The following is a 19,677-nucleotide window of genomic DNA, read 5'->3' on the forward strand; positions in this document are numbered from 1 at the left end:
GATCAGAGACATGACCCCATGGTCGCTGGCTTGAGCCCAAAGATTGCTGGCTTTGAAGCCCAAGGTTGCTGACTTGAGCCCAAGGTCACTGGCTTGAGCAAGGGGTCACTTGCTCTGCTGGAGCCCTCTTCCCCCCCAGCCAAGGCACCTATGAGAAAGCAATCAATGAACAACTATGGAGCCGCAACAAAGACTTGATGCTTCTCATCTCTCTCCATTCCTGTCTCTCTGTCCCTCTCTCTGTCTCTCTGTCACAACAAAAGAAAAATTTGTCATGCCAAAATTACCTCATTTTAATTTCTCTTAGAGCTACTCAATGGTTAGGTGAGAGGCTGTTATAAACAGTGTACCTTTTGATTTTACATCCTATGTTTCAAATTCTCTCTTGACAGTCTTGGGAACAAAATAAAAAACAGTGGTCCAGGTAATAGAATGATTTGTAGTCAATGAAGACATCCAAAGAAAGCCAACTGATAGATCAAGATTAATAAGCACTGGAGACTCTGCCCTTGGCCTTGTACTTAGGCATCCATGCCTTCGCACACCAGAAGTTATCTAACAAAATTGTAATTGTTTGTGTATGCATGTCTCCTGCTCTAGTCTATAAATGTCAGGAATAAAAGGACCACTTCTATCCATTTCTAGAGTGTGTGTGTGGGGAGGGGGGGGGGGTGAAGGGAGAAAGATAAGAAGTATCAACTCATACTTGCAGTACTTCAGTTGTTCATTGATTGCTTCTCATACATGCCTTGACCGGGGGCTCCAGCTGAGCCAGTGATGTTGGGCTCAAGCCATCAGCCTTTGGGCTCAAGCCAGTGACGGTGGGGTCAATGATCCCACACTCAAGCTGGCGACCCCGCACTCAAGTCGGCAACCTTGGGGTTTTGAACTTGGGACCTCAGTATCCCAGGCCAATGCTCTATCTACTATGCTACCACCAGTCAGGATATTTATGTTTCTTTAATACCTGATACAATCAAATCCATAATAGGTACTCAATTGGGGTTTTGAACTTGGGACCTCAGTATCCCAGGCCAATGCTCTATCTACTGTGCTACCACCAGTCAGGATATTTATGTTTCTTTAATACCTGATACAATCAAATCCATAGTAGGTACTCAATTGTTGATGGAATGATTGTGGATAATAGCTATAGTTATTAATAAATTTAAAATTGAGGTGACTACTTTATAGGATAAATATATCAAAATTCTAATAGACTTCCATCAGTGAGAAGGATAAGTTCTCATTGCAAGATGAAATGTGAAAGCATATTTAAATAAGACATAAATCTCCCATTTAGACTCAAGTAATCAATTGAAAAACACAGGAGGGAAGCGACCTTAATTAATATCAGATTATGTTTAAGAACCCTTGGGTTTTTTGTAATCTCCAAGTACAGTATTAACAGAAAGTGTGCTATGGTATTTACAATACTGAAATGCTACTACAGTTGTAGATAGCACAAGTGGCAAAGAAGGGGAGGTAAGTGTCCCACTTAGTTCGGGAAAGCACATTTTAAAAGAATCTTGTTTCTCCAAGTGTCATCAGAATAAACAAGGGTCTAGCTAGGCTGTATTCCATGAGAAAAAAGTAGAAGGAAAGGCAGCTACTTAGGATTAGCTTAGAGAGAAGTGGTATTAAGGAGAATATAAGGGACCCTCAAATATTTACAAAGTTAGAAGACATGTTTTATGGCATTTGGGTTGTTGTTTTGTTTGTTTTTCCTTATTTTGTTTTCTATTTTGCCCTGAAAACAGATTCAGCTGCGTATGTGCAAGCTATAAGAAAGCAAATTTTAACTAAATAATAAAGAAAATGTTAGAGTTGAGCTACCGGAAAAAAACAAAAACAAACCCCAACCGGAATTCACTGCCTTGAAAAGCAGTAGATTCCGTGTACAATAGGTATTCAAGGCTGAAATGACTGTCTCGCCTCTAAAGGCAATTTCTGTATTGGATGAAAGGATGTAATTCATTAACCTTTAAGGTCACTTCTGAATCTAATGTTTGGATATTTTCAGAATTAATCAAAAGGGACTGACAGTATGACCTGAATCTGTCCTATATTTATATAAACATTCTGTGTAATGCACCTTATTTTCTATCCAATCATGTACATTTTTTATGTTAAATTTGATTTTAGAGCAAATGCTTTTCTAAAAAGCTTTAAAAATTGGGCCTAGCCAGTTGGCTCAATAGTAGAGCATCAACCCAGCATGTGGAAGGCCAGGGTTCGATTCCTGGTCAGGACAACACAGGAGAAGCAACCATCTGCTTCTCTTCCCTTCCCCCTACCCCTTCTCTCTTTCCCTCTCTCTCCCCTGCTCCCACAGCCATGGCTCCATCGGTTCAAGTTGCATTGGGATAGCTCGGTTGTAAGCATGGGCCCCAGATAGGAAGAGTATTGGCCCCAGATGGAGGTCACTAGCTGGATCCCAGTTGGGACGCATGCAGGAATCTGTTTCTCTATCTCCCCTTCTCTCATTTAAAAAAATGAAACACTTTAAAAATCATCTTTATTAAAGAATGATTTACATAGAATAAACTATATTCATTTGAAGTGTACAAATCATTAATTTGGACAGATTTGTACCTATGAAGCCACTGCTGCGATTAAAGTCTATAACATTCTAATCCCCCTGAAAGCCCCTTGGTGCCTTTCTGTAGACCATTCTTCCCTTCACCCTTGACCCCGGGCAACCAATGATCCGCTTCCGGTCACTATAGATTAGCTTGCATTCTCTAGAACTTTATACAGTAAATGAAGTAGACAGTATTTTTGTGTGTCTGTTTTCTTACACTCAGTCTTATGATTTTGAGTATCATGAGTTTGAAAGTCGGTACTTAGTTCCTTTTTGATTATAGAGAACTCTCTATGACATGGCTGTACCACATTGTGTTTATCCATTCACCCGCTGGAGGACATTAGGGTTGTTTTTCAGTTTGGAGATATTATTAATAAAGTTGCTAAAAATTGTGCACTTGTTCAACCTGCCCTTAGAAATCTTAATTTTGAGAAGCACGCTACAAAAATAACTCTAGGTTATGTATTTATATTTGTGTATTGTATTTATTTCACATGTTAGCTAACAGGCAACTATATGGCAGGAACCATGGGTAAATTGAGCAGGTGTCAACTGAGTTCTCTGAGAAAGCCCTGATTTCTAATATTCTTTCTTGGGAGTATATGTGTATCAGCTATCTTTTGCTATATAACAAACACAGCTGTATTGCTATATTGCTTAACACGGAGGTCAGTAAACATTTTTATGAAGGGCCAGACAATAAATGTTTCTGGCTCTGTTGGCCACAAATGGTCTCTGTTGAATATTCTTTTTATTTTAACAACTTTTTAAAAATATAAAATTCACTTAGGTGGAAAGCTACACAGAAACAGGACATAGGCCAGCGTTAGCCTATGAGCTCTGGTTTGTAGCTCCCTTAAGACAACAACTACTTATTTAGCTCACTGGTTGATGGACGGACTGCACTGTTTTTGTTGCCTGGACCAGCTATTACCCTTTGCTGGGCCTGCCCGTGCATCTGTGGTCAACTAGCAGCTGGATGTGCAATCATAGCCTGGCTCTCATGCCTGATGGTTGGCAGGCTATCATTTCGGAACAGATGCAACTAGGTCTGTGTCTCATCATCCAACAGGCTAGCCCAGGCTTCTTCACATGGAGGCTTGTCAAGTTTCCACTTGTGTCACGTTTCCTTGTCTATTGGCCAAAGCAAGTCATATCATAGGGTCATCCCAGATGCCCAGGAATAGGGGAAACTCCACCTTCTGATGGGAGGAGATACAAAGTCACATGGCAAGAGATGAATACCAGGGAGGAGGCCAGATTTGTGGTCAGTTTGCACTATATCCCAAGGTATTGAAGAAGAATCATCGGCAGGTTCTTTTGGGGACTGAGAAGACTTTGAATTGAGGTGTAGATTAAATTAGATGTGCTATGCTAATTCTTGCTTTGTCTGTGATTGTTGCTCAGCTAGGCAATTGGTTTGTAGCTTCAAACATAGCTAGTGGTATAAAGACAGTATCCATAGTCTGGTGGTTTTAAAATATAAAAAATACTGATGAGAATTATAGTTAATTAACCACTTCCTACTACTGGGAATTTAATGAATGCTGCTGTGATTAAATGCGGAAGGAAAAAGAAGTGTCAGTTCCTTTCTGATTATTCTCCTAGCTGCTCATGCTTTTTGGAAAGCATTTTATTCTTAAAGCTGTTGTTATTTTTACTCTTGATATGTTTTATCTCCCCAAAGCCATAGACTGTCTAAAAAATTCCTGTAGTCATCTAAGAATATAAGAATCTTTTTCTTATTATAAGCATAATCATTAGTCTTCATAAAGCCTTATTCAGATAAATTTCCGCAAACACTTAATAGGATGAATTTATAGGTATGAAATAGAATGGAAACTAACTACTCAGCCTCAAAATGTCACCATTCTGTAAGGCCCACACTTGCCAATTTGGTGGCCTAGACCTTGGCACACTAGCAAGGGCCTCAGACGACGTCCCACTGCAAGGTGGCAGCAGAAGGCTTATTCTCAGTTTCTGTTTTAAAGTGTGTTGCTCAGACAGGCAACATGCAGTTGTGTTTAGTAGTGTGAACGGTGTGTTACTCCCCTTGACAATACTTTTAGCAGCAATGTTTTTCCTCCTGCAATGTGTCAGTGTCACCATGCCATTTGGAACAAAAGGAAAAGGCTGAGTGATTCGGAGTATACTCTCAAACAGCCACCCAAACAAGCAGCTGGCAGACAAGACACTGCCTAAGACTGGGAAGCATATTCTCAGCCCCTGCAGCACTTCACGTGACTAGAACCTCAGACTTAATGAATGCCTCCCTGACTTACTCCCCTCCTGAATCTTTGATCCCCCTCCAGTGTCTTGTAATGCTCCAGCCTTTCCCAGGGAATAAAACCGCACAGTCTGCCCCCAGCTTGCTTCCAAATTTTAGTCTAGAGAAGTTATATTTATGCACAAGTGTTCAATAGACATGCAGTCCATTCATTTCTCTGTGCAGTAGAGCTCTCTAGCTTTCATCTTTTTGACCAATCCCCAGTAACAATTACAGTTTATATATCATCCCAGTGCAAACACACCCACACACACACACGCGTGTGCGTGCATACCTATATCTATAAATATTTACATTTGTATAATGGAAAGGAGTTTCACAAAAGATTACTTAATCTTACTATGTAATTCACTCTCGTATTTCCTAGTCTTTCCTATTAAAAACAATGTTAGTTGCCCTGGCCGGATAGCTTAGTTGGTTAGAGCTTTGTCCTGGAGCACAGAGGTTGCTGGTTCAATCCCCAGTCAGGGCACATACAGAAATATATTGATGTTCCTCTCTCTCTCTCTCTCTCTCTCTTTCTCTCTTATTCTCTGTCCCTCTCCTTCCTTCCCTCTGTCCCTCTCCTTCCTTCCCTCTGTCCCTCTCCTTTCCTCTCTCTAAAATTAATTTAAAAATTTTTTAAATATTAGTGATGACCACTATATGGATTTCATGACCTATTAATGATTTATGACCTGCAGATTTTGCTTTGCTTCCCTTAAAGAATTATTTCCCCTTATCAATAATCCAAATAACAAAATCAATTCTGTTCCCTTTTTACACTTTTGCTTTGGCATCCAGAAAACCCACAGCCAAATTGTACATGTTTTAAAACAAATTTTTTAGCCTGGCCTGTGGTGGTTCGGTGGATAGAGCATTGCCCCTGAATGCTGAGGTCGATGGTTCGAAACCCTGGTCGAGGCACATATAGCAAGCAATGAACAACTAAAGTGAAGCAACTATGAGTTGATACTTCTCGCTCCACCGCTCTCTCCTCTCTCTGTGAAATCAATAAAATAAAATCCTTTAAAAAGTTTATATAAATGTATATTGTAGTCTTTGGATTTTTAGCAGGAATAAATCACATTGCTCAGTCCATGGTTTGTCTTTCTAGCTTTATACTAAGCTGAACAGGGGCTGAATCGCCCATGCATAGTGTAAGGATTGAGGAGTGTTGTAAAGCTGTAGTCACAGTGTTTCATCTGTCTTTGGTGCCCTGATGCTCAATTCCACACACTGCACACGACCTCCTCTCCCAGACACTAGACTCTTCCTCACACCACCACTCCTCAAGCCGGGCGCAACGGACTTGTTCTGCTACTGCATCCTTCACCAAACTTACCCTCCGCACCTTTAAAAACATATTGAGCCTGACCAGGCGGTGGCGCAGTGGATAGAGCATCGGACTGGGATGCGGAAAGACCCAGGTTCGAGACCCCGAGGTTGCCAGCTTGAGTGTGGGCTCATCTGGTTTGAGCAAGGCTCACCAGCTTGGACCCAAGGTCGCTGGCTCCAGCAAGGGGTTACTCGGTCTGCTGAAGGCCCACGGTCAAGGCACATGTGAGAAAGCTATCAATGAACAACTATGGTATTGCAATGCGCAATGAAAAACTAATGTTTGATGCTTCTCATCTCTCTCCGTTCCTGTCTGTCTGTCCCTCTCTCTGACTCACTCTCTGTCTCTGTAAAAAATAAATAAATAAATAAAATTTAAAAAATAAAATAAACTAAAAACGTATTGAAATCTATTAGACAGGGCGCTGTAGGGAGGGGTGCAAGGGGGATGTTGAGGGGAATTTGGGGGAGGGGGGATGCATTCGAGGTGACCCTAGAATCTATGTAAACACAATTAATTAAATTAAAAAATAAAATAAATAAAATAAATTAGAATATGGCCAAAAAAAATCTATTAGACATACAGAAAAAAGGTTTAATCTTAAGTATACAGTACAATGAATTTTCACAACCTGAACACACCCATGTAATCAGCATCTGATCAAGAAATAGAACATTACTGGTCCCCAGAAGTCCCCTTGTGCACTTCCAATCTTCCCCACCCTCCACCCTCCAAGGGTAACTACTATCTTGACTTTCAACACCATAAATTAATTTGGCCTGGTTTTGTACTGTATATAAATGGAATCATACAGCATGTATTCTCGTGTCTGATTTTTTCAAACTCAGATTTATCCACCCTAGCCAGTTGGCTCAGTGGATAGAGCATTGGCACGGCACATGGATATCCTGGGTTCCATCCCCTGTGAGGACATACATCAGAAGCGACCATCTGCTTCTCTCCCCCTTTACTCTTTCTTCCCCTCCTGTAGTCAGTGGCTCAGTTGGTTCAAGCATTGCCCCCAGGTGCTGAGGATAGCTTGGTTGGTCTGAGCGTCAACCTTGGGCACTGAGGATAGCTCAGTTGGTCTGAACATCAGCCCTGGGCACTGAGGATAGCTCATTTGATTTGAGCATTGGCCCCAGATGGGGGTTGACAGGTAGATCCCAGTCAGGGCATATGAGGGAGTCTGTCTCTCAACCTCCCCTCCTCTTACTTAAAAAAAAAAAAAAATTAAAGCTCAGATTTATCCATTGTGTTGTAAGAAGTTGTTCTTTCTCATTGCTGTATAATATTCCATTAAGTGAATATGCTATAATTTATTATATATTCTACTGTTGACGGCCATTTGGTACAAAGAACGATATTATAAACATTCTAAAATGTGTCATTTGGTGAATATATGTATGCATCCCTTTTGGAAATGCATCAAGGAGTGGAATTTCTAGGTCATAGGATATATGGTACATGTGTTTAGCTTTTATAGCTCCTACCAAACAGTTTTCCAATATGTTGTATAAATTTACATTCCTATCAGCAAAGCAAAAGAGTTCTAGTTGCTCCATATTCTTCCTAACACTTAGTGTCATTTGTCTTTCTTATTCTGGTGGGTGTGCATAGCTAAATTTTAATAACTACATCAAGCCCTATGATTTTCAAATCTGTGTGCTGTTGTTCTGTTTATATTTCTTCAGTCCTGGATTTTATCTATGAATTTTTGAAATTTATACAGTCTTACATGTTGCCTTAAAAGTCTTTATGGAACAATGTGAGGAATAAATACATACATTGTATGTCCACAAATATGAATCCTCAGATAATGGTGCCATTATCAAAAATTTTAGCCCTGGCCGGTTGGCTCAGCGGTAGAGCGTCGGCCTAGCGTGCGGAGGACCCGGGTTCGATTCCCGGCCAGGGCACATAGGAGAAGAGCCCATTTGCTTCTCCACCCCTCTGCCGCGCCTTCCTCTCTGTCTCTCTCTTCCCCTCCCACAGCCAAGGCTCCATTGGAGCAAAGATGGCCCGGGCGCTGGGGATGGCTCTGTGGCCTCTGCCCCAGGCGCTAGAGTGGCTCTGGTCGCAACATGGCGACACCCAGGAGGGTCGCAACATGGCGACGCCCAGGATGGGCAGAGCATCGCCCCCTGGTGGGCAGAGCGTCGCCCCTGGTGGGCGTGCCGGGTGGATCCCGGTCGGGCGCATGCGGGAGTCTGTCTGACTGTCTCTCCCTGTTTCCAGCTTCAGAAAAATGCAAAAAAAAAAAAAAAAAAAAAAAAAATTTTAGAGGCCTTGGCTGGTTGCTCTGTTGTGGAGCGTTGGCCAGGCATGTGGAGGTCCCAGGTTCAATTCCCGGTCAGGGCACACATAAGAAGCGCACATCTGCTTCTCCACCCTTCCCCCTCTCGCTTCTCTCTCTATATCTATCTTTCTTCTCTTCTCCTCCTGCAGCCATGGCTCAATTGGAGCCAGTTGGCCCCTGGCGCTGAAGATGGCTCCATGGCCTCTGCCTCGGGCACTAAAAAATGGCTTTGGTTGCAATGGAGCAAGGGCCCCAGATGGGCAGAGCATCGCCCTCTAGTGGGCTTGCTGGGAGGATCCTGGTCTGGGCACATGCGGAAGTCTGTCTCGAGCTCCCCTTCTCTCACTAAAATAAATAATAAAAAAAAGAATCCCTAGAGTCTTTGCTCTCACCCAAACCTCACATCTAGTTGGTTGAAAAGCACCATTGATTCTATCTTATAACCTATCTTGAATTCAACTGTCCCAGCAGTTCCCAGATTTGCTTCCTAACTTCACACCTTCATCCTTTCTTCACTGTGCTATTTTAAGAGTCTTGGCACAGATTCCCATTCGTTTCCATGCTCATTTCTTCCCACACTAAATTTAATTCTATTTACAAAGAAAAATATTCCAAAGTAGTGAAGATGCCAATTTTCCCTTCTCTTTCCATCATATGAGAAGAGGCTTTCAAGTGTTTGTTGGCTTCTGAGGGATGAGAGGAAGTCAAGTTGTGAGGAACTAGATTCCCACATGAGGTCTCGATATTAACTCAAGAATGTGATTTACTATTTGAATGGGGACAGTGGTGTTTTCTGCATGTTAGCCTTCCCGAGATTCAAAACCCAGTGTTGGCCCAATACATATATGAATCCCCAAACAGCATCATATGATTTCATAACACAGCAGTCTGTTAACAAATCTGTGCCGTAGTAAATTATTAATGTGAGAGATGACTTTACAGAGTCCATTTAAGAAACTGCTTCTGCTTTTCATATACTAACAATCACATGCATAAAACCGGGTGATTTCAGTCTAGTTATATTTTTTTATTATTATTAAGTGAGAGGCGGGGAGGCAGAGAGACAGACTCCTGCATGCGCCTGACCAGCATCCACCCAGCAAAGCCCCTACTGGGGGATGCTCTATCCATCTGGGGCTACTGCTCTGTTGCTCGGCAACTGAGCTATTTTAGTACCTGAGGCAAGGCCATGGTGCCATCCTTAGCACCTGGGGCCAACTTGTTTACACTATTCAAGTCATGGCTGTGGATGGCTGCAGGAGGAAGAGAGAGAGGTAGAGGGGGAGAAGGGAGAGAAGTAGATGGTCACTTCTCTTGTGTACCCTGACCGGGAATCGAACCCTGGAATGCCACACACAGGGCTGACGCTCTACCACTGAGCTAACCAGCCAAGGCCTGTCTAGTTAAATTTTAATTGAAACAGTGTTCCCTAACCCCAAGGGGTCAAGCTAACCACATTTCCCTTTGTGCTTTTTAAAATTTCCCTGTATCTGTATTTATAATCTTCCTGATAGTGTATTTAGTCATGTATGAGTCTGTCCCCCTCCCCACACTAGATTGTAAGCTTCTTAAAGTCCAGGCCGTATTTGGGTCCCCCTAGTAAAGCTACCTAATTATATTGTTGTATATTTTATATCTTCCCATGTCCATCCTCCAAACACTTCCCAGTTTCTACTCATAGTAAATAAAAATAAAGAGTTGAATAAGCAAAGACATATGTAAGTGCTTCATAAATCCACCACAATTGCAGCCATTTTAAGAAATGAGTATAGGGAAATATTTAATAGGGAAACTCAGTCTAGGTGCAGCATATGGAAAATATTCTTGGAAATTGGTGAATTGATCAAAATTACTGGCATTCATATTTTCCTTTCATCTTCAAAAAAAAAATTCCTTGACAAAATAAACCAGAGCTGGAAGACAAGATTCAGCCCTTGGTAAATCATTAATTGGTTAAAGTCGGTTCCCCCTCCATTTCCCTTTTTATGGATTCTTGTCTTTGTGGGGAAATTCCTACCACATGCTGTTCAAGGCCTGCCCCCCAGAAAACTCCCTCAGCGGGTGGAGGTGATCTTTCCCATTGTCCCCCACAAAACCAATACTTCCTTATTCAGTCACGGCTCCAGGGTTCTGCTCTCTGACAATATGAATGTGAATACATCTTTTAACATGTGTGAATGGTGTTGATATTTTCCCCTCAACCCTAAAGAATGAGAGCTGACGGTGTGAATTTTCCTACCATCTCAGGCTGGTGGTTACTGCTTTAACTTACAAAAACAAAACTCTTCTTTTACCCACTGGCTTTTTTCTTAAATGTAAAAAACAACAACAAAACAGAAGGAGAAAAGGTCCCTTTTGCAAAGGGCTGAAGGGGTGGGGGACAGAAACTCTTAGACATTGCATTTCCCTCATACAGCAGTCGAAAAATGAGAAGTTAAAGTGGCTGCTGAATTTATTTTGTGCTAAATTTATAACAGTGTTCCTGGACATACTGGGTTTTCTTTTAAAGAATTATACCTGTGCGACAGGCTACTACTTTGCATGAGCATAACATTCCCGGCCTCCAAATCACTGTCATAGTCCTTGTGTCGTTTAAACCAGCTATGGCCTTATGCAATATTACTCAAATTTTGCAGATGAGTCAACAGGGCGCCAGGGGGGTTAAGTGACTGGCCTCCAAGGGTTAAGTGACTGGCTCTTAGGGACAGAATTGTTCTGGAGCTCCGCCTTGTTTCCTTATTGCTTCTGCAGAAACATACCGCTACGCCTGCTGGAGATTAAGAAGCTGCTTTTGATTCTGGTAGATATTCATCTCCAAGGGAAGGAAAAAAAAAACACCACAGTGTCTTCATTCCGTAGCATTTGAATATTAATTTTCCTTATCTGTTTCAATTTAGGATGACTTCCTTGTTCAGTTAATTGACGAGTAATTCTTTTGTTTACATTTCCCCAAATCTCAAGAACCCAGTCATAAGTATTAAAAATGGTTACATTAGCATTTACCATTTTTTTAAAAATGAAATTTAAGTATTTCAGAAAGGAGTAATTTAGGCAGGCATGTATGTAGAAGTGTGCATTTTAATTAAAAAGCTTCAAAATGAAATGAACCCCTGACAGTAACAGATGACTACTTCTAAAAGCTCTGTGCTACTATTTGATGTATATTCAATATTTTCTTGTGGATAATAAGTCCTACAACTTGTTTCAAGAAAAGTGACAGGGCTAAAACAATTAAAAAAGACAAAGCTGCTCTTTTTTAATCGTATGCTCGTACATAAAACTGGGTTGTGAATTATTTCCAGAGAAGCAATTGACAAAGCATAAGTAAATCACTCTAAGAACTTAAACTGTCTTGTTGTTGGTTTTTTTTGGAATGTTCAAACCAAACCTCGATTCTTGTCCAATGATGAATTTCCTTCAACAAATAAATATTTACAGAGTATGAAATATGGATTTAGTGTACTTCCTAAGGCCAAAGCAGAGTGTTTAAAATAAAATTTAATATTTTTCTCTCACCCTAAGTACACTAAAATAAGAACATAACTTAAAAATAATTCTCTGTTGTAGCAGACTCTCCATTAATCATTCCTTAGATAATAATGGCTTTGTGAGTTCTCAGGTAGAAAGAAGAACTGTAATTTCAAGATTGATCAGAAAAGCTGAGAATATTTATGGATTTGAAAACAATAAAATCTGGCAGAATAGATTTCATAACCCCGTTTATGAGGTCATGAAGGACAAATGTTTCAACATCCCCCTATTTTCCAGCGAGAATTCTTCAAAGGGCTTGATTGGGTATAATAAAGGGTTAATTAATTTGTGATCTGAGAAAAGACTGTGAATTCCCTAATTTTTTTTAACTGTGGTGTGTGGGAGGAAGGTAGAAAAAGGCCCTAGAATGAATTCACTAATTGGGGTTTTCACCTGCTGTGAGTCTAATCGAATACAAAGCCTTATTTGTAGCTGAAGAGGAAGGGAGATTATGCAGAGTGTCAGAATTTCTGCCTACTTTTGAAATTCTTGTTATTTGGCATAATACTGGGAAAGGCAGACAAATAGTTACAGCTTCGAGCTGCTGTTAAGGTGGACTAGGATTGCTGCTGTCATGTCTGCTTGAGCCACCTTAACCAGTTATCCATTTGTAGCAGGAGGTGGTTATGGGGTAGCGATATAGCTGGCAGGCTAATAGGTACTTGGAGTTCTTTCCCTTGAAGCAGCTACTGGCCTGTGAGGTTAATGAAGTGTGGCTTTATTTTAGTGAAGACGCTAAACTTCACATCTTTTTAGATGTTCGGGCTGATATAGGTGGCTCTGTGAAGCTTTGAAAAATCTTGTTAGGAGAAAACTACATGAGAGTAAGGCTGAGTTTGACTTTATCTGGAACCTGTTTGGTGAAATCTCTGGTGTGGATGGCAGCTAGCTCAGAGCTTTCCCCAGCCTGGCTTACTCTGCCTCCCTGCGAGGAAAGGGCCTACAGAAATAGGCTTTTGTGTGGATGTGAAGTGTTTTGTGTCTGAATGTCGGGGCGTCTTCACTTACTAGTTAATTCAAACTGACTGGATAGTCTTATATCCAGAAGATGTCGATCTCAGATTGCTCTAAAGGGATTGTTATACATACTTTAATTAGTACACCATGGTATTTGCCCTAACTAGCGATGACTCACCATCATTGTAAGCATTTGTGAGATGTCTGATTCACAGTCCGTGGCTAATACTTGTACTATGCAAAGAGAAACATGGAATATCCTGATGTGTTTACCGGACAGCCAGATGTTGAAATCTTACTATAAAATATGTCTTATGCTTAATTGGAGCAATATCTATATGCAAATGGATTTTTATAAAAACAGAAAGCAGTTCAGGTAGAGATTCTCTGAGGTAGAGGGAAGCTGGACCCTCAGGATGGGTGTGTGTGTGTGTGTGTGTGTGTGTGTGTGTGTGTGTGTAACCTCAAGGCCACCCCCAGGCAAGTGACCAGTGTATACCATTCTCTGTATTTTCCCTTCCCCTTTCTGTTCCTCATTCTGACACTGGTCAGATCAGTCCAACACTTGACAGGGAAAAGGATGTGTTTGCGGGAGATCGGAGCAACCTGGCCTCTGCCCTGGGCCCTTCGCACTCTCCACTAGGTGGGCTCAGCCAAACCCACAGCCTACAACACTGACATTCCAGATGGATAACTCCAACTCAGACATCTTCCCTCGGGGCTCCAGACTGAGACACACAACGGAGATACACAACTACCCCTTGCATCTTTTCCCTTTTATATCACACTGCCACCTCAAACTCATCATCTCGCCCTGATCCTCTTTTGCCTGAACCTGCCCCCTTCTCCTGAAATTCTTAGTTTGGTGGGTATCACTCATCCAATCTTGGGAGTCACCCTAGAATAGTGGCCTTCGAACTCGGCTGTGTGTAAGAATCAGCCCGTGAGCCTCAGCATCGCAGTGCCCAGGGCTGACTAGGTCAGCATCTCCAGGTGGTGAGACCCAGGCGCCCTCATTTCTCAGCGTTCCCCAGGTGATTCTAGTGGTGGGCAAGCTGAGGACCATCGTCCTCGGTCTTCCCCCTTTTATACTCATACATCCAGTCAATTCCGTAGTGTTTTCCTTATTTTACTATTTCTCCACTCTCTGCCATCTTCAGGTCCTCCTCCTACTGCACTCGTCTGTGCCTGCTCTCCTAATTCCAAACCCTTCTGCTCCAGCCCCACGCCATTGCCTGAGCAGCTTTGAAAAAAGACAGATCTGACAGAGGCACACTCATGCTTAAATTTCTCCTTCGATAAGCTCCCCTAGCCCTGGCCAGACAGCTCAGTTGGTAGAGCATCGTCCTGAAGTGCAGAGGTTGCGGGTTTGATCCCCGGTCAGGGCACCTACAGGAACAGATTGATGTTCCTCTCTCTCTCTCTCTCTCTCTCTCTCTCTCTCTCTCTGTCTCCCTCTCTCCAAAATCAATAAATAAAAATTTGTGTTATTTATTTATTTATTTTTGTATTTTTCTGAAGCTGGAAACGGGGAGAGACAGTCAGACAGACTCCCGCATGTGCCCGATGGGGATTCACCTGGCGCGCCCACCAGGGGCGAAGCTCTGCCCACCAGGGGGCGATGCTCTGCCCATCCTGGGCCTCGCTCTGTTGCGACCAGAGCCACTCTAGCGCCTGGGGCAGAGGCCAAGGAGCCATCCCCAGCGCCCGGGACATCTTTGCTCCAGTGGAGCCTTGACTGCGGGAGGGGAAGAGAGAGACAGAGAGGAAGGAGGGGGGATGGAGAAGCAGATGGGCGCTTCTCCTATGTGCCCTGGCCGGGAATCGAACCTGGGTCCCCCGCATGCCAGGCCGACGCTCTACCGCTGAGCCAACCGGCCAGGACCAATAAATAAAAATTTAAAAGAGAAAAAGCTCTTGCGTACCTGCCGTGACCCCAGTCAGACTCGGGATCACCACACTAGGTCCTTCTCAGGTTGCCCACCTACCACCTTTCCAGTCTCCGGCCCGACATTCTTTCCCGAAGACCAAGCAGATCATTGAAGGTCTTGGAAAGAAGCTGCTTGTGGCCTCTTTACCTACAATCCTAATTGTTGACTTGTCTTTGTCCCGAACAGCCAGAAGCTCCTTTCAGACCACAGAGGAGGCCCCTAGAAATATTTGTCCAGTGAATGAGCCTAGTCTCCTTTTCAGCTCCAACAGGTAGAATTACCGTTCTCCTCCATCAGTGGTTCCTACTCTGCATTTTGTCGAGTGCCTCAGGTATGGCTTTGACTGGGTCGCTCCCTGTTTGGTCAGGACAATTGGAAAATCCAATGGTACGTTTCAATGTGGTACTTGAAAGGAATATAATAGAGAGGCTTTTCACAAAAGCCTGGTCAAGGTAGGGGAAAGAACAAGGGCGGCGAAAGGGAATGGTTCAAGGAACCTGGAGAGTGCTGTTGCTGTAGAAATGACTGTTCAGTAAGACTTGTGGCCGAGGGTAAAAGGACTCAGCCACCAGCAGGCTCAAGGCCAATAAGAAGCAAATAAATACCCAAACAGCATTCTCTACTTGCTCTTTCATCTCCTACTATAGGCCTTTTTTTTTTTTTTTAAGGTGCGAGCAGGGAGATAGTGAGGCAGACTCCTGCATGTGCACCAACTGGAATCCATGAGGCAACCCCATCTTGGGCCAATGCTCCGAGTACCGAGCTATTTTTAGCACCTGAGGCCGATGTGTTCCAACAGAGCTATCCTCAGTGCCCAGGGCCAATGCTTGAACCAATTGAGCCACTGGCTGTGAGAGTGGAAGAGGGAGAGAAGAGGGAGAGAAAAGGGGGGAAAAGCAGATGGTCGCTTTTCCTGTGTGCCCTAACTGGGAATCAAAATGGGACGTCCATATGCTGGGCTGACACTCTATCCACTGAGCCACCGGCCAGGGCCACTATATGCCTTTCATCATTGCCTCTCATTGGCTGAAAGCAAAGAAAAGCCAAAAGGCAAGAGAGCCTGATTGGTGCCATCCACAGAGGTCCAACCTCCTGGGGCGGCACAGAGCTAGTGGACAAGGGCAGAAAATAGAGCTGGAGGGAGAATGGGGGATCCAGCACAGTCCCTGAGGTCAGAGAGGTCCTCATTTTTTCTAAACTACTTACAACATATAAGTGGTTTAAAGACTGGAGTTTGGGATATAGAAAAATGTACAGGGTTGCCTTCCTAGACCTTATCCTGTCTCCTCCCTTCCTTATCCCTATTTCTACCAAATTCACTATCCTCTGCTCTCGGCCAGCAAGGAGATTGCTTATGAGCACACAGGAAAAACGCAGATCTTCCCCCACAATGAAAGAGCCACGTCTCTCCACAGCAGCGTGGCGGAGTGGCTATGAGCGGGGGTCCTGAAGCCAGACTGCCCAGTTCCAGTCCCTGCACTGCCGTGTTCTAGCTGTGGGACTGGGGACAAGCACGCCTCGTGGTAGGTTCTAGAGGCAGGATTTCCACCTGATTTTTTTTTTCTGGTGGCAGAACCCTCGTACTCCTTCCATGCCTGTGTTCACATCAAAAGAGTAATAATAACATAAGAAGAAAGGCCACTGTAAATAAGCAATTAATATGTAATCATCCATGGCATCACTATATAAATGAAGATATATAAATTATGTTCTCTTCATAGTGCCCTTCCCTAATAAGCAAAATTCATAATCTACCTGAAATTGATAACAGTTGCTGTGATGCCCATGTCATTTCTTAATAATACTTTTAGTATTCAATTTCTAAAATAACGTCTAGATTCGGGAACAGGTCCTCAAGAGCCTATAACTCTAGTTGAAAAAAAGATCTTAAAGATATATTTTTGAATATTGCCATCTGTCAAATTTAAGAAAAAACCTGAATAGTGATTTCTTGTTTTCCTTTCTTTAAAAAAAAAACAAATTGTTCCAAGTAGTTTTCTAATCAGACCCTGAGGAAAACAGATGAGTTCTTATATTTTAGAGAAATGTATGAGAATTCCTGAATCTCTAGGCCATTTAAAAGTGTAAAACAACCAACCGGCCAAACAAACAAACAAAAACAAGAAAGGAAGAGAACGAGAACCACACGGGTTGCAAACCTTATAGATTGATTTCTAAGATTTACAAGTGCCCACACTGTGGCTGTGTCGTTTGTCTTTTCACTGAAATAAACATAAACAGTGTTTAAGTGATTTGCCACATTGACACATATGACATCACTGATCTATTATTGCAAAGACCATCACTTCCTCATCACAGAACATTTGCCCTACTCAAAGAGAGGGGCAGACTTGGAATCCACACTTAGACCAAGGGACAACCTGACCCAAAGCAAATGGAATCCTAGTGTGCCCCCCTCAGACGGGAATAGCAGCTGCCTCCACAACTCACTGGCTCAGAACTGCTAGAACACAGTGCTAATGAATCGCAGTCTATCAGGCAAAGTGCCAGAAGCAGTGCCATATTTGCTTTAAAATAGCAATACCAATCGTACCTCTGTGCACATATCTTTAGTGATAACATTTCCATTTTTATTTGGCTTGTCAGGGTAGGGAAGAAACTCAACGCTCCCTCTTCCTTTTGTTCACATACTGTATTTTTTGTCTCTTGTGCCGCGCTGTAGCAGACCGTAAAAGAGAGATTGATGTCTAGAGACCTTTCAGTTCTAACATTCTACCGGGAAAATATTGAGTAAAAAAGAAAGGATATTTAAAAAGAAAAGGGGGGGCAGCATATGTTGAACTACAAACTGAGGTGGCATGAATCAACCAGGAAAGAGAGTGAAAAGGAAAACGCTGGAAAAAAGACAAGAGAAGCAGGCCAGCAAAATAAATGGACAGAGGGGGACACTGAAACCACTAGAGGAGTTTATCTTCAGATACTCTTTGGACTTTAACTGAAGATGTGTGGAGGTTGCGAAAAATTCTTTTGCTAATGAAGGCTTTCTTTTCTCCGGAATATTTCCAAGCTTGAAATAATTTCGCGAAATCTGTATCACTTTATTGCAAACGGGGAGGTTAGAAATATTGGAACTCCCTAGGCACTGTAACTTTTCCAATCAAATTTTCCATTGGGAACGGTTTCCTTTCAGATTAGAAGAAAACTGAAAGACCAAACCGTGCCCCATCACTGGCGATGGTGTTGTCTTTCGAGTCTAGACCGGTGGGTCTCAAACCTCAGCGTGCTCGGCTTCTGATTCGGTGGGTCTGAGCTGGGGCTGGGAATCTTCCTTTCTAAGAAGTTCCCAGGTGATGCCGATACTGGCCGGTCCCGGGACTGCACTAGAGCCACACCGTCTCGCCGACACACAGACAGATGCTTCGTAAAGCAGCCCGTTTAGCTCCCGATGAGTGTAACCTGAATTTCAGGTCCATACAGCCTCACCACGTTGGTCTTCAACTGGGGGAGGGGGGAGGATTATGCTGGTGATTTTCCTTTTTCATTCCCTAAAAAGAAAACTGAGCCCCCACATTTCATGGTCTGCGATGAGGTCATCTGCCCCCTAGGTCATTTATTTAGGCAACAAGTAGTCTTGCTGGAGCTTTTAGGGGGTGCAGGCAGGGCGGTGTGTGGCTTCCAGGTCCCTGGGACTACCTTAAATCTTCTCCTCTGTCTGTCTGTCTTTTCCTTCCTTTTTTTCTTTCCGTTTGGAAAGCCCCGAGCGCGGGGTCTGCGGGAGTGCGGGTTCCCAGGTAGCTGGTTGGGGGCGGAGCCTGGCCCGGCCCCACCCCGTCTGCCCGCAGCGCTCCCTCCCCGCCCACCCCGTCGCCGCCCGCCCGCCCGCCGCCCGCCAGCCCGCGCCGGCTCCTCCGCAGTGCTTTCAGCTGCGAGCCTGGGCGGCGGCAGTGCTCGACTTTCGGGAGCCCGGCGGCTCTGGGAAGCTCACTCCTCCGCTTGCCCTCCCCCGACCGCGGAGCCTTTGCAGCCATGAGGGAGCACCTCAAAGGGTAAGTGCCCCGCGCCCCCTCGGATCGCCGCAGTGTCTGCACTTGTGGCACGAGCAGGGGGCGAGCCGGGGCGGCCGAAACTTGGGGAGGCGCGGCGGCTGGACCCGCGCTGCGGGCGGCGGGAACCTCCCCCGCGGGTCCCCAGAGGCACCGCTGCAGGTGCGCCCCCGGGGCTGCCCCTGGGCGCCAGGCTCGCGGGGAGCCCCTTCCCTCCGGCTTTGGGACGGGCTCCGGGGGTAAAGCTGATTTCCCACCGTACCCAGAGGGGACAGTGCGCTCCCCGCGCGGGGACTGGGGCAGCTAGAGCTTTTTGCTCCTTTCCGGGCTGTCTGTGTGGACGGGAGCCAGGCAGGCTGTTCCGAAACCGCCGCTCGACCTCGCAGAAGGAAGGGGCGCGCGCCACTCGAGCTCCCATTGCACTGCAAGTGCCAAAAGGTCAACTTTCTGCCTGATTTCTTCCGAGGATTCCAACTGACATTTCTCTCGCTGCATTTTCTACCGTGTTCGTTTCATACCCAAAGACTTGCAGAAATCAGGAAAGAAAGGTAAAAAAGAAAAACAATGAAAAGGCTAGAAGTCAAGGATTTGACACACAGGATCGAGGGTTCTTTTTTTCCTTTGCCCCCTGGAGTTGAGCATGGAGCCATTTCTGAGTGTCCTCTCGAGCGTTTGTCCAGGTCCGGGTGCTCGTCTTCAAGCAAAGTTTGTCATTCCCGATCCGATCGTAGCAATGAAAAAGACAGGACACTTTGTTTATCTC

The 19,677-nt window shown here is 44.0% G+C and overlaps 1 protein-coding gene across 9 annotated transcripts in view; it reads left to right on the forward strand.

Annotated features, from left to right (window-relative positions):
- The window catches only part of DMD (dystrophin), a 2,360,554-nt gene that overhangs the window by 2,180,249 nt on the left and 160,628 nt on the right, over nucleotides 1–19,677 (forward strand). For 4 of the 9 annotated variants that reach the window (XM_066250312.1, XM_066250310.1, XM_066250313.1 and 1 more), the window contains exon 1: nucleotides 18,761–18,917. The exons of the other annotated variants lie outside the window; for them this stretch is intronic. In XM_066250312.1, the coding sequence (XP_066106409.1) occupies nucleotides 18,898–18,917 (20 nt within the window). In that variant the 5' untranslated portion in view covers nucleotides 18,761–18,897. Of the gene's footprint in view, nucleotides 1–18,760; nucleotides 18,918–19,677 lie in introns of those variants that run through there. 9 annotated transcript variants of the gene reach the window in all.

This window comes from Saccopteryx bilineata, chromosome X, assembly GCF_036850765.1.
Source record: "Saccopteryx bilineata isolate mSacBil1 chromosome X, mSacBil1_pri_phased_curated, whole genome shotgun sequence".
In the NCBI taxonomy this organism is placed as follows: Eukaryota; Metazoa; Chordata; class Mammalia; order Chiroptera; family Emballonuridae; genus Saccopteryx; species Saccopteryx bilineata.